The 15,755-nt window shown below is 46.4% G+C and overlaps 1 protein-coding gene across 2 annotated transcripts in view; it reads right to left on the bottom strand.

Moving 5' to 3' along the window:
* Window positions 1-14,569, bottom strand: part of ARHGAP32 (Rho GTPase activating protein 32) — a 1,522,959-nt gene extending 1,508,390 nt beyond the window's left edge. For both annotated transcript variants that reach the window (XM_078681981.1, XM_078681982.1), the window contains exon 1: window positions 14,192-14,569. In XM_078681981.1, coding sequence (XP_078538107.1) covers window positions 14,192-14,478 — 287 coding nt within the window. In that variant the 5' untranslated portion in view covers window positions 14,479-14,569. The remainder of the gene's footprint in view (window positions 1-14,191) is intronic.
* Between the last annotated feature and the right edge of the window lie 1,186 nt (window positions 14,570-15,755).

Below are 15,755 nucleotides of genomic sequence, written 5' to 3'. Positions count from 1 at the left end.
GACACTATGTTACTTTGTAGGACCGCGTTTTGGGTTTACAAATCATATCAACTTGGAATTATTATATGAATAGAGCTTGTATAGTGAACTTTGATGCAAGTAAGAGGTAAGACATGGATGGGTTATTTTGGAAAAGTGTTTAATTGAGACGTTATGAATAGCCGTTGCCTCATGCCTCTATGGTTTTAAGCTTAAACAGAATTTTTTGTTTACTTTGAACTTTAAAGAAAAGCCTTGTGAAATATATCTTTAAGGTACCATCCTTTTATTTATTATTACTTTCTGGGTGAATATGATTTAGGCATATCACAGGTGGTTGCTTAATCTTAACTGCACATTGGTTTTCCTATGTCATATTGTAGAATCACTTTCACTTAGGGATATTCTGGTACATTGCAGTGTTTATTCGTGAATAAGATGTCAATTATATTATATATTTTCATATGTTGTGATGTGGTTTCATGTGTACTAAAGGACAATATGTAACTGGATGTTATGAATATATGTGCAATTGACAATGCATTAGCGTATTCAGTGGGCATTTGCTTGCTGATGACATATGCGGTCGGCATGATTTTGATGTCACAATGTTCTGATTTTTTGACTAGTCCCCTTTTGCACAAAGGTGATGTTTGGGCAAATATGAAATATAGATGGATTATATTTTGAAATACTACAATGTGATTATTTACGTTACTTCCAGCCCTGAGGAAGTCGTGGGGTCACACCCGTATACGACGAAACGCATTGGTGTAAGGGAGTGGAAGACTTTGGAAAAAAAGTGAAAATAATAAAAAGACTGGGCAAGCCCAAGAACACGAAAATGTATCTTTCTTTTTACATTATTGTATTATCATTTGTTTAGCAATTGGCGTGTGCTTCAGAAATTGTTAAATTGTCTGTTCAATCTTAGATTGAGAAGTTAGGAGGTACTGGGTAAATGTTCTTCTCTTCTGGATGCACAGCAGGATATTTGTAACGGGAAACAACCATTACAACGCAACTTTTACAACGAACTACCATTACAACGAATTTTTTACAATGCAAAAACTTTTACAACGCATACCATTACAACGCAGGATTTTACAACGCAAGTACCTTTACAACGCATACCATTACAACGTAAGTATTGGTAAGTATATAATTATTTTTAAAATATTATATGTTTGGGTTTTTGGGTAAAGGGGTATTTTTAGGGTTCAGGGTCAGTTTTTGGGTAAAGGGGTATTTTTAGGGTTCAGGGTCAGTTTTCAGTTTTTGGGTAAAGGGGTATTTTTAGGGTTTAGGGTCAGTTTTTGGGTAAAGGGGTATTTTTAGGGTTCAGGGTCAGTTTTCAGTTTTTGGGTAAAGGGGTATTTTTAGGGTTCAGGGTCAGTTTTCGGGTAAAGGGGTATTTTTAGGGTTCAGGGTCAGTTTTGGGGTAAAGGGGTATTTTTAGGGTTTAGGGTCAGTTTTCAGTTTTTGGGTAAAGGGGTATTTTTAGGGTTCAGGGTCAGTTTTCAGTTTTTGGGTAAAGGGGTATTTTTAGGGTTCAGGGTCAGTTTTCAGTTTTTGGGTAAAGGGGTATTTTTAGGGTTCAGGGTAAGTTTTTAGTTTTTGGGTAAAGGGGTATTTTTAGGGTTCAGGGTCAGTTTTGGGTTTTTGGGTAAAGGGGTATTTTTAGGGTTCAGGGACAGTTTTGGGTTTTTGGGGTACAGGGTTAATTTGTAAAAATAAATTAAAATTATATTTAAATTAAATTAATTAAATAAAATTTAATAAAATTTAATTATATTTTAATAATTTAAAATAATTTATATTAAAAAAATATTATATACTTACCAATATTTACGTTGTAATGGTATGCGTTGTAAAGGTACTTGCGTTGTAAAATCTTGCGTTGTAATGGTATGCGTTGTAAAAGTTTTTGCGTTGTAAAAGTTTCGTTGTAATGGTAGGCGTTGTAAAAGTATGCGTTGTAACGTCATACATCCATTTGTAACTTGCCTTATATATCTTTTTTGTTACAAAGCTTTTTGTGTAAATTTGTATGAGCGCCTGAAGTCTCTATTTCACCCATCTTTGGTTAACTGTTCAACATGTATTTGTTACTACAAATGCACATTTAAGAGTAACAGACAAGTTGATTTTCAAATGTATGCAAATACCTAAATTCATGCTGTTCTGGAAAAAGACTCAATTAGTTATCCACATATGATAAAAAACCTACAAACACATTTACAGATGGATAAAAAAGTATCCTCGGCTAGAACAGGTCTAACATAAATACCATAATGGCTGAAGTATCCACTCCTAGTGACTGGTGTTCGAATAGTCTATCCCAGGGTTCTCGAAAGTTGGTCCTGGAGGACCGGATCCATGCAAGATTTGTAATATATCCCCATTTAGATAAACGTAGTTAGCTTAAAAATCTGGCATAGATCCAGCGCTCCAGGACCGACTTTGGAGCATACTGCTCTATTCACATCAACAATCACTTCCTAGAAGCAGGCTGCATGACTGCCGCCAACTCTTAGAGTGAGATCCTGATAAACCAGAAATTAAACCTCTCTTCGTTTAAACGAGTGAGAATTTATTTCAATGTTTTATGCACATTTCACATTCCTGTCTAAAAACCTTTGCACAAGCCTTTCCATTTAATTTGTATTTAGAGGTTTTAAATTAATAAAAATAGATGTAGATGTTTGGCAGTTCAATTCCTAAACTCTGAACAAGGTAAAAATCACTCTTAGGGCTAAACCCAATAATCTGTGGCATAAAACTCCCTAAAAGCTGACAGTTCGTCCAGTTCTTAAACTAAATGCAATGAAGTGTAGTTTAGTAGCTAGGTTGTGGTTAGGTCTGACAATAACATGAACTAAAGATATGAATTCAATGCAATCTTTATATATCAAATTAACTCAGTATAAAAATAACCAAATAAGAATCATATTGTGATAAATACTACATACGCCAATCATAACCTTCAAAAAAATGTAAACCCATCTTTTTGAGCCATTAAATGATCACACTCCTCATAAACTTCAAACCAAAGGCAACAGTATAATCAAAAGGATTTGAGATTCCAACCATAGTACTGCATCAGAAGCAGCCTAATCCTCTGGAAATAATCCTGTGGAAACCACATATGCAATAGTCGAATCCTGCAATGAAATCCTATGATGGCATATTTCACAATGCTACCTATCTAAAAACCTTTGCTCAAGCTCTTCAACTTGCTTTGTACACAGAGTGTTTAAATGAATAACAAATGGAGGAAGATGCCTGGCAGCTCAAGTCCTAAATTCTGAAACAAGGTAAAACTAACTTTTGGGGCTCAACCCCATAAAGCCAACAATTCCCTGAAAACGAAGTGTTCATGCAGGTCTTAAACTAAGTGCAACCAAGTGCATTCACTGAGTTATACGGAATAGTGACAACTAGCAATAGATTGTACTCTCCTTCCAACGTTCCAACGATACTGTTCTTCACTAACACAATGCTACCAGCACTAAGAAGTGAATGTCAGTTCACAATGTTAACGTGTTAAAAAAGTTTGTAAATAAAAATAGAAGAATTCAAGATTTTTAGCCACGATTATTGCCAATAATATGTTTGGAGTCACTAATTTCTTCTCTTGACCAAATAAATGGAACATACGGAAAGTGTAAATTAATTTATGGAAATAGTCCTAGTCTGTTGACAGCCGAAGACAAACAGTTATGAAATATGTCGAACAACTGCAGAGACATTTGGCCTGTCAGGGATTCATTGGTGTAATGCTGCTAGGACGACTTGAGATTAAACAATCACTTTGTCAATATTAAAACGTGTTTCTTCTAAATTCCACAAAAATGTATTATTTTTTAAAGTAGTACCCCCTTCTTCATGTTATGCTTTGTAATTCCTATGTGAGTTAGGTTGAATTATCAAAACACATGGAATTGTGAGCCTCTCATTGGATGTATTAAGTATGTCAAGAGATTCAACTCAGAACAGTCAGCTATTGAGCTGAGTGATAAGCAGGGGGAGGGATAATGAGGCAGAAACTGACAGGATGATAACCTATACATTAGACTGAACAGAAAGGGAAAATCTAGAATATAAACTAAATACTCGTTAGAGGTCAGCAAGGAAAACATACACAATATTAATTCAACACTAGGGTGAATATAGCAAGGGAAGTTAGAGAATACAAACTAAAGACGATACCAAGGATCACAAGAAAAACAGAGCCAGAATAAAAACTTGAGACTAGGTGGAAAAACAGAACGTATGAGGAAAAAGAGAGCTATTATGTAAACTTGAGACTTGACGGAGGACAGCAAAGAAACTTGTTTATTCCCACCCCACTATTAAGCCATGGTAATTTGGACAGTGAGCTGGCCCATGACAATCTTCCGAAATTGCAGGAAGGGTCTGAAGTGTGAATACCTGTGGTAGAAGATGTGATCATCACCTTTGTATTAATTTGTTTAGCTTGAATGTGGCCAGCTTATCTTCAAAAGTCTCAATCGCAAGTTGGCAATCACTTATTCTAGATTACGATATAGTTTTTATGCAGGAAGGTTGGGAATTGACAGAGGTAACATTTAATGGATATACATATCTTAGCTTGCCAGCGGTACCATCACCAGTTGGACCCTAAAAGGGGTGTGTTGGCCTGGTTTAAAGTTAATATTGGTTGCTCTAGTTCACCTCTTCTTTTAGATCAGAAGGATGAACAGGCCTTGTGCCTTTGTTGGAAAGGTAATTATAGGGTCTATATGGTGATTTTTTATTATAATAATTTTTCTAGCAAGAGCAACCGCAATTTTCAGGGTTTGTTTTCAGTAATTGAGTCATTAGTAGAAAAGGAGGCTCGGGCAGAATGCCCCTTTAATCTGTTGGTGGCTGGTGACTTTAATGCCAAACTAGGAAATTTGCCCACTTTATCACCAACTATTTTTGATCCACTAACCTGAAAAGCTGATTTTAACGCCATGGATGCCAGGGGTCGTGGTCTGTTTTCCCTGTTGCCTGAGCACGATCTAACCAACAAGGCCCTTAATTCCGCTAGTTTAGAAATACAAACCTTTGTAGGGAGGGGTGTCTGGAGCATAAAAGATTATTGGGCCGACTACAATGTGGCCTGGAAATTTCCTGGACGCATCTCAGTTTAATTTCCGTGCGCCGTATTACAATGCTGGCGGTTAGAAATTAAACCAGCCGGTGATTCTGGCGGCTTCCGACGTGCTCAAGGCCGGCACGTAATATAAAGGGCAGCCTTTTTACCCTTGGGATTACAATACTCGGTCTACGGCAGGCTTTCCATGTCGGGCTTTTCAACATGGAAAGCCTGTCGGAGAGCGAGTATGGGGGCCCCTTGCAGGGCCCCCTTGCCTTTGCAGCCTCTGATTGGGGGCAGACGAGAACTTATGGTATCCCACTGTTCATCTCTGCACCGTGAGCAGACACCCTGAGGTGCCTGCCACACTGTGTGGGGATGGAGACGACAGCTTGTGTTACGGCCAGTTTACGGACATAACATGAGCTCCCACAGAGGAATGAGCGTATGCGACCAAACACTGTTCGGTCGCTTCAGGATGAGGCGATCTGGATCACCCTTCCGAGACAGGCCGCCCAACATCATAATAGGCCCCTATGTCTTTACCTTCCAAAGTATGTCATCAATATTTTAAGTAGCGAGGTTCTTGTACAGGTCTACAGTGAACAGAATCCTATTGCCGTGCAACTAGGGGCCCCGCAAAAGCGGCATTAGCTTTATGCCTCCCTACATACTAACTGTTAAGGATGCAGGGCACAGGGTGGTATGGCGCACTGCGAATCTGAAACATAATATTAGGATATAAACTGAACACTCGACAGGGGACAGCAAGGAAAATATACACAATATAAATTCAACACTAGGGCAAATACAGCAAAGGAAATGAGATAATACTAATTAAAGACGATACCGAGAATCACAAGGATAATAGAGCCAGAATAAAAACTAGATATTAGGTCAGAAACCAGAGCTGTAATGTACAGATACAACGTATGAGGGAAAAGAGAGCTATTATAGAAACTAGAGACTTTTCGTAAGACAGCAAGAGAAACAAGGGGGGTTTGGGGGGCAGCCGAGCCGCGAGGTCTGCCCCCCGGGCAGATTTGGGAGGGGGAAGGGGGGAGAACAAGCGAACGGCCATTTTGCCGCGTTGGGCTGGCTGGGGTCGGACCAAAAGCAGCCCAAAAGGAGCCCAAAGCCCAAAGCTTAAATAGCGTTCCAGAGTGTTCCCAGCCACCATTTTAGATACTGAGACCTGGTGGCTGGGAACGGGTTTAGTCAGGAGCTTTTTGTCTAGTTTTGTCTTTCTTGTTAAGTTTATTGATTGTTAGTTCTTCGGCGGCTTTCGCTATTTTTAAGGGGCTTGACGAGGGGCGAGTCCTCGATGCACTACACGGCTGGGCGAGGCGGGCGGCCATCGCCTGCGCGCCGCCACAGAAGTTTGCGCTTTCCCAAGTAGGTCTGTGACAGGCGGCGCAGGAAACAAAATAATGTAGGGAGGGCGACGAGGCGCGCTGCAGCGGCGCCCCGCAGTCTTTGGGAATGGAATCGGCGGGGAGGGCGGCGTTTTGGTTCAGAGCCAAAGGACAATTTTGTAATTCTGGTTTTGGGATGGAATTGAAATGACCACACATTGTATGTAAATGGAGCATGCACAATGCGGTTGTAGGCTAATGCACGCATGCATAGTACTCCTCAGGCACTGTCGGCTGAGGCGCGTGTGTCCCGAAATAAAGCAGGGATAGCCGATCTGTCAAGAAAGAGATAACGTTTTGGGTGAGAAACAATTAGGTCTGCTCTGCGCCACTTCTATATGGAGGGCTCAAGTGCATCTTTGCACATTGTCTGCTCTGGAGGACGACGCGAGGTCGGGAGGTGGCTTGAACAGCAGCCCAGTCAGACACCCCAATCATCGTCCATTTTGATAGAAGCCCGCCTGCTTTCTCTTTTCTCCTAAGTCTGAATTTGTGTGACACCACCCATGTCACAGACACCAGTGTCAGTCACAGCCAGTGAAGCCCCCCTTCGTGTGACCACCCTGACTAGTGCAGGGATGTGGGAAACAAAATTCTATTAGGTATTTCTCTTTAGAAACACCACATAACTGTATGAAAACATTAAACACACAGCACAGGCAGGAACACCGGGGGTAAGGGGGGTTAACAGGGAGAGGGTACGAGGAGGTCGGGGGGAAAAAAGGGGGGCGGGGAGGGAGGGGGGCGCGGTTCAGGGTCCCAGTACACCAGCAGTACTTTTCTTTGGCAGGGGGGCGGCCGGCGTGGGGCTCCAGACTTGGTATGGCTTGGGGCGGCCCGGCGGCACCAAGGAGAAGGGAGGGCTGTGCTTCCTGCAGCAGGCCCGGAGTACGCGAGGGTCTCGACGCGGCTGGTTACGAAGGCCCCAGGCGGGCTCGCCAGTCCCACCACCCACAGGGCCCCCAGCGGCTTGGGGAGTAAGAAGGCCCCAGGCGGGCTCGGCAGTCCCTCACACCCACAGGGCCCCCAGCGGCTTGGGGATCGACAGCAGCCATGGAGCAACGGCACAGAGGAATACTTGACTAGTCTTGGTATCAAAGATGAAATTGTGTTTACCAATCAAATCAGCGGGGGACTTGGTGAGGGCGTCGCCTCTTTATAAGACAATGCAGGTGACATTGGGGCTACAATGGTGGAATGCTCGCGTACAAGCTTTACATGCCTTGGGGCCAAGGATATTCAATTCATTGTCCTGTGCTTTCCTTCTACACGAGTACAATGCAGTTGACATTGGGGGCTACAATTGTGGAAGGCTCGCATGCAAGCTTTACATGCCTTGAGGCCGAGGATATTCATTTCATTGTCACGGGCTTTTCCTTATACACGCTTAAGCACACTGGTACTATATCTAGCATAGGAGTTCGTCATTACCACATCAGGCTTTCTGGGAACCTCAACGTATGTCGCCAGTGGGGTAAGATGGATGGGCAACCTGCGACAATCAGTCTAACGGGAGGATTGGGTGGTCCTTACGCGGGCAGCAAGGGTAAGGCGCTCTTAGATGGAACGAGGTGGTGGTGTTAGCTGAGACAATATTTTGTATAGTTGTGGGAATAATGGATGAGGCCTGTGGTTATGCAAAGCTATGGGTGGATGTTGAACTACATTGGACGGGAGGTTGTGGTATATTTCTTTTCCGACACATTAGTTCCAATATATACGAGAATAAGCTAGCGCGAGATTTACAGATGGAGGACGCGGCGTATGGTCAGTGTTCCTTTTTCGACAAGCGGCAGTAAGGGACAGGAAAAGGGGCTTTTTGGGGATCATGAGTACCCCTGAGTGGGTAGCAGTGGGTAGGTTGTTATACAGAGGTTGTGGCTCGCAAGGTCGGGCAGGAGTGTGTGGTAATCGCCGGTGTGAGGTTTGGTCATGCAGCCACGTAGGAGATCTCTATTGCAGGTGGGAAGGGAGACATTAGACGGGGTAAACGGCGACAGTAATGCTATGCCTTTAAAGTGGTCCAAAGTTGTCGCAGTGAAGTTGGGGATATTGGGGCTATTAGCCACGTGCCCGTTGTGTTAGAGGCAAAGTCAGACATGGGACTCCATACCATTATGGCCGACACGTTTGCCGTGCAGTTGGGTCACGTAATCGCAGGAGCGACCATAGCGTAGCTGCACCGCACCAGCGAAGCACTCGGCGGTTGAAGCGAGTTTCGTGAGAGGAGGACTGATTCAGGCAACCATGCGTCTGTAAGTTTTCTACCGTGGCTGGGGGTTTTTTGTGGGGTTGTACAGCGCTATGCACGGAACTCGGTCATTATGTTAGTTTATCACGTTATGTTCCCTTGCGAGGTTGCACGGGCAAAGTACAGGGGATGCACGTACAGTTGGATTCATTCATGGGGGCGCTAAGGTCTCATAACACAATAGAATATCGGTACTGTTGAGGCATGTGTGCAATTTTAGTTTCTGCTCAAAGAGAGGCGGAGGGTATAAGATACGGAGTGGTGCATGGTTACACAGCATTAGGACGCGACGTCAATTCAGGTGGTTGCGGTGGCGGTCGTTGGTTCCTTTTAGGAGCAGACGTTAGGTCTTCGTTGCCGGTCGTGTTGGTGAGTAATGAGGAGCAAACATGGATGTTAGAGGAGGGTGCATTTCGCCTAGTAGTATGGGGCGGCACCACGGATGGGACAGCCGTATGGGACCTGGGTTACGTTTGACTCCACGAAGCTGTGATGGGGTAGTGGTGTTCGGACACGTTGGGAGTGGAATAGGTGAGGGACATTATGAATATGCGCTTGGGGCATTCCGTGTGGGGTGGGCAGACGATACATATACATGTTCTTAGGAGATGGGTCGTAAATATGTTCTGGTTGGTGCATCTGTGATTTTACAATAGATTCATGGTGCAACACTTGTCCTGGCGAGGGTATCTGGGATAATGGTGTGTGAGAACAAACGTCAACGCTATGACACTCTTCCATGGATAAGACTACTGTGCAGGGTATTGGGTTTAGGTAGATAGGGGGGAATAAGGTTATATGGCGAATGGCACATCCGGGTAAGTAGTGCGCTCAATAAATGTCTGTGATTGATTGATTGATTGACCACATAGTGGGGGGGAAAGGGTCAAACACCGCTGCACTTTGTAAACCCGAGTAGCTTGGATATTTGAGTCGCCGGACATGCATGAAATATGGCTTAACATTGGTGATGTACGTAAGATAGGCTCTTAGGTGGCTTATGAACACTGCAACATTTTGATTTGATAATAATCCCTGGAGCGTTATGGAAGGTTGTTCACTATGGTGACACAGTTGAAAGAATAAAAAAATTAAAAAAAAATAAAAACTTTAAAAAATTCCCTGAGGACCACTTCTTTATTATAGTTTTTGACTAGGCCCAGTTCCTGGGGAATATTGTTTTGCCAAAGGTATGTTCATTAGGTAGGTGGACACGGCATTGCCGATGGGCTGCGCGAGGTCATGCGCGGGGTTGAAGGTTTCGTAGGTTCCAGCAATGGCTGTATGGAACGAACGGGTCACTGGGGAGTTTCAGCCCTACCTGGATGACTCTTTTTCGTGGCGGGGCCCCGGACTCCACGAACTGCCAGGTGGCGCTGGACAGGTTTCAGGAGATCACGGAGGTCTTTGGGGTGCCATGGGCGCCGGTTGAGGCAGTGGGGCCACGCACGGCGCTGTCACCTTTGTGTAAGGAGCTGGTCTCGTTGTTGCTGGAGGCACGGTTGCCGGCAAGCGAGCAGCGACAGATGTTGAGGCGGCTCGAGGTGATGGAGCCAAACCACAAAGTGGCAGTGTGGGGAAATTCAGAAAGACAAGTGGGGCCAGGCACGGCGCTGTCAATTTTGGGAAGGAGCTGGGCTTGGTGTTGCTGGACACACGTTTGCCGGTGGACAAGCAGCGGCGGATGTGGAGGCTGCTAGGGGTGAGGGAAGCAAGGAACACAGTGCCAGTGTGGAATTTCAAATGACAAGTGGGGCCAGGCACGGCGCTGTCAATTTTGGATTTGAGCTAGTCTCGGGGCTTACTGGAGGTGATGGAGGCAAGGCACAATGTGCCAGTATGGAAAGTGACAAAAACAGTGGGGACGGCATGGCATGGACAAATTTGGGTATGGAACGGGGCGTGGGTTGCTGGAGACACGGTTGCTGGCAGACAGGCGGTGGCGGATGTTGAGGCATCTAGAGGGGATGGAGGCAAGGCACGAGGTGCCAATGTTGGAACGTCAAAAGACAGTGGGGCCAGGCACGGCGCTGTCACTTCTGGGTATTGAGCTGGTATTGGTGTTTACTAGGAGCACGGTTTCCGGCAGGCAAGTAGCGGCAGGTGTTGTAGCGGCTCGAGGTGATGAGGCATGGCACAAAGTGCCAGTGTTGGAAATTCAAAGACAGTGGGGGCCGGCTTGGCGCGGTCAATATTTGGGTCGGGAACGCGGGTGTTGCTGGAGGCCTGGTTGCCGGCAGATAGGCAGCAGCGGATATCGGGGCTGCTAGAGTTCTAGTGGCATGGCACATGGGGGTAGTGTCGGAAACTCATGTGCTGGGGGGACACCGTGGTTTTGCGGGCGAGTGGTACGTGTCGGGGAGGTTAGCGGGGTGGAAGCCTCAGGTAAGGGCGGGGGGAGGATAGCAGTGGTAGGGCACGTTCCGGCTTCGGAGTGGTGGGGCGTCGGAAACGCATGGACGGTGTGGCGGCCGGGGGGACATTCACGCGTCGGTGGCGATGATCCGCAGTGGTATCGGGGTCATGTGCGCAGCGAATTTCTTTTGAACGCGCACGGGAAGTGAGGGGGTATAGTTATTGACAATGGTTGCTCGTGCAGGTCGGGAATGGTTTCTTAGCCCGGGACGTGTTGAGTTGGATGGCGGAGCTTTCGTTTGTAAAGAAGGCCAAGTGGCAAGCACGGGATAGCTTACTTGGTGGTAAGCTGAGTCTCAATCCTGAATGGTTGCAGGTTGCATGGGTCAGGGAGGCCCGTTATTGGGGGGTGTGCCGTGAGTTGGGGGCAGGCGGTTGATGTCTAAATTTTTGCATCAAAAAAGGGGGGGTGGGGGGGGGGGCAGGAAAAGGGGGAGGCGGTGTAAGCACCTAACCTCCGCCTTTCCCTGGGTGGCGGAGTTGTTTTTGATGTTGGTCAAGTTTGGCTGGATTTCGGTACTTTCTCGTGAAGTTGGGGAGTTGGGAAACGGGAGCGGGGAAAGCGTAACCAGTTTGGGAGTTGACATTAGAGGGTAGTTAGTTACAGTTGCAAGAAGGCAAATAGGAAGGTAGGTCTTGGGAGGTTTTGGAGTTAGGAGGTAGGGGATAAAACTGGATAGTATTATGATGTAATTGAGTTATATGTTTGTATATTGCAGGGTGGGGGATTTTATCATGTGGGGATCGTAGGGGTGGGGGGAGTAAAACAAAAAGGGGTCAGGTAACTCGATGTTTAGAGAGGTTTCAGTTTTGTAAGGCAGTTGCCAGTTTAATAAATGTGATGTGCACCTGTTTCAATAAAGCGGCCTTTTACACACACAAAATGGTAGTCGGTGTGCTTGCCCCCCTTCCTCCCTCCCAAGGGGGGTTTGGGGGGCAGCCGAGCCGCGAGGTCTGCCCCCCGGGCAGATTTGGGAGGGGGAAGGGGGGAGAACAAGCGAACGGCCATTTTGCCGCGTTGGGCTGGCTGGGGTCGGACCAAAAGCAGCCCAAAAGGAGCCCAAAGCCCAAAGCTTAAATAGCGTTCCAGAGTGTTCCCAGCCACCATTTTAGATACTGAGACCTGGTGGCTGGGAACGGGTTTAGTCAGGAGCTTTTTGTCCCCGCCCACCCTCCCCAGGTTTTGGCTTGGGATTTTGGTTGTGCTGGGAAGGTGAGGACAGGAAGGGTTTTTGTGTCAGGTGGCTGGGTTGGGACAGGTGCACAGGGGGTGTTTATATGTAAGTTGTCGCTTGGAACAGGTGCTGGCGGAGTTGTTTTTGATGTTGGTCAAGTTTGGTTGGATTTCGGTACTTTCTCGTGAAGTTGGGGAGTTGGGAAACGGGAGCGGGGAAAGCGTAACCAGTTTGGGAGTTGACATTAGAGGGTAGTTAGTTACAGTTGCAAGAAGGCAAATAGGAAGGTAGGTCTTGGGAGGTTTTGGAGTTAGGAGGTAGGGGATAAAACTGGGATAGTATTATGATGTAATTGAGTTATATGTTTGTATATTGCAGGGTGGGGGATTTTATCATGTGGGGATCGTAGGGGTGGGGGGAGTAAAACAAAAAGGGGTCAGGTAACTCGATGTTTAGAGAGGTTTCAGTTTTGTAAGGCAGTTGCCAGTTTAATAAATGTGATGTGCACCTGTTTCAATAAAGCGGCCTTTTACACACACAAAATGGTAGTCGGTGTGCTTGCCCCCCTTCCTCCCTCCCAATGCTAGAATTGTCATTAGACTAGACCGTGGATAGGAATGAAGACCGAGGTTAATTAGAGACTAGTTGGAGAACAGCATAAAGACATTTAAATTATAAACAAAATACTAAAAGAACAGTGCGGCACACTGTCTTTACACTAACAGAACAGATATGGGATAGAAGGGAAAACAGAACGATAACACTACAAAAATACAAAATAGCCAGAGACTAAAAGCAAAAGAGGTTCATTTTAAATTAGGGACTTGATCTGAAACTATACATTAGATAGAAGAGCACAAGGACCAGTGAGCAATAATACATAGACTTTTAGCAGGGGGAACACAAATGGATTTCAAGAAGGATATCAGGCACCGGGGAGATCTGGCATATACTAGAAAGAAGAAATCAGCGTCATAGAAGCTTCTGTAGATTAGAGAGTAGGTGAGAGATAACAGTAATCACAAAATTCAGAGATAACAGTAATCACGAAATCTGTTGAAGGCCGCTGCCAATGGCTGAAACCAGTTGTCACCTGCCTTCTCCCATATATAGTAGGTACAGCCCATAACGGGGCAGAAGCTAAAGGGAACCAAAGAGCTCTGCTCCAGGTCCAGTAAATGCGAACAATAATCATAGTTCCACCACAGAGGAGACAGAGACCAGCAAGGAAGCCACATGTTATCGAGCGCTACAAATACACCGTTGACCCCCTAACCCACGACCTCGAAGAGACCTGCTGACAGTGGGAGAGCTATAAATAGGGAGCGAGGTTCTGCAGAAATGCGGTTTTCAACGGAGAAACCTTTCAGTGGTAACACGAGTGCAGCGAATTGACGCTCGACAATTCATCAGTGTGAAAGCAACACGGCCAACTCCTGCTCCTTTCCCGCACCGCTCCACGTACGCGTCGCCCGTAGGTAGAGCTCATTAGCATTTCAACTATTTTCATTTCATCCAAACCAACGTGGCTTAAGGCATGCAAATCACTCGAAACATCTCACCACCTGCAGCATCGAATCCCCAGGAAATTGAGAGGCAGCTCGGGGGAAGGGGTAAGAAAACAATCAGAGTTGACCCTGGATCCTGCCTGCCATAAAAGTGCACAATTAAACGGCGGGAAGTACACTGCTTCCAGAGTGCCTGCGACACAGCAGCATCGGGGTGACTGGGAGTCACGTTGCACCTGCAGTACGCAGGGGAGTGGGGCTAGGCGCCAGCGTAGCCAAGGAGGGGCGCCGCTCGAGCAGGAAGTAAGGTCGGGGGGTGGCGGTGCACCGCAGGTACTGACCTGTCCGATCCCTGCAGCTGGCTCCCGGGCCACAAGGCCCCCGGCACACAGGAAGACGCACGGCCGTCGGTGCAGGAAGCGGCGGCTGCTGTCCCTCCCCCATCCATGGCGCGCTCCCACTGCGGGAGCGGCGTGTGAGGCGGGGAGGCAGGGAGACACCAGAGACGGCGCTGCTGCTCTACCACAGGAGGCGGGGGCTCGACTTCCCACGGCCAAGGCGGGCAGGCGGGGGGGCCTCCCCCTCTGCATGACGGGGTCTCCATGGACGGGGGCGCTGGCACTGTCATAGACACAGCAAAGGATCCCACGTGAACAAACACGCCGAGGCGAGGGTTGCAGCCCCCAATACAAAAGTTATCAGTCCATTCCCGCTGAATGGGTGACGCGGTGGAGAGGCTGCCAGGGAATTCTTCCTGTGTAACCCTTTCAGGGAGCAGCTAGAACGAAACATCAGGATTTCAGTGTATTTCACGCATGCCTGCACGTTGTGACATCAGCCAGGGGTGTGTTTCGTCTTACCTTACTATCGACTGGGTGAACACGTCTGGCAGCCGGGAGCGAGTTAAGAATAGGAGGCCCCATCTTTTGAGGAATTATAATAAGGTGCGCTAGAGATGAAGGCGCTAGGTCCGAGAGTCGAGTCATGGATGAACACATGTAGTTGCCTATAATAGGTGGCACGTAATACCGGTGTGACAGGGACTGCACCAGAGTTACAGGAAGCGGACGTTATTTTTCACGATTTCACACTGTTAATTACAGTGCGACTGGTGAACATGGAGAGTGGTGGAAGGTAAATACTATACCTAACCTTAATTAGACCGAGCAAAAGTGCAAGGCCAACTTCCTTTGAGATAGTACAGGAAGGAGTGTGCTAGCCTGTGAGAAAATGTTGACATAAAAATCTGCACTATTGGTGCATTTTACAGCACTCAAATAAAAAAAAGGATAAAACAAAGATTCTGAAGTTGCACTAATGATATATTACAGTATGTTTGCAGACCCCCGCCCCCCCCCCATACAACATGACATGTCCCTTCATATCCGGGTATGGCAGTATCTCCCCAAGAATGTGCAGTTTGTCAAGGATGAGCCCCAATAGGCAAATCTTAACCCAAACCAAACTCATATATGCTTACTCACAGACACTTGCATCTATGCAGTCTTACACATACACACACACTGATGCAGACATACATAACTTCCCCGTTTGACCCTGCCCACCACCTCACTCCCGGCTGACGGCAGTGATTGAAGCTCAGCAGCGGCAGCTTACACAGATCTGCAGATTCAGCTCACATCAGTGCTCAGCTAACATCAGTGCTTTAAATGGGTCCGGTACGGAGTACCGGCGGCACTTTTTTATTTTGAGAGGGAGAGAACCGGCAATTCTCAAGAGTGACGTAATACTTTTAATTGTAGGGTACCAGCACTTCTCAGAAACAAGCAGGTACTCTGATACAGAGTACCTGCACTTCTGTTATCCCATTTCAAGCACTGAGCTTACTTTAACTTCACAAACGAATTCAGTGACACTATCCCATCCCAAGAAGAAATTCGATCA

Source organism: Lissotriton helveticus, chromosome 3_1 (genome assembly GCF_964261635.1).
Source record: "Lissotriton helveticus chromosome 3_1, aLisHel1.1, whole genome shotgun sequence".
NCBI classification, from domain to species: Eukaryota; Metazoa; Chordata; class Amphibia; order Caudata; family Salamandridae; genus Lissotriton; species Lissotriton helveticus.
Note: the sequence above shows the minus strand (reverse complement) of the source record. Positions and strands in the feature narration are given on the sequence as shown.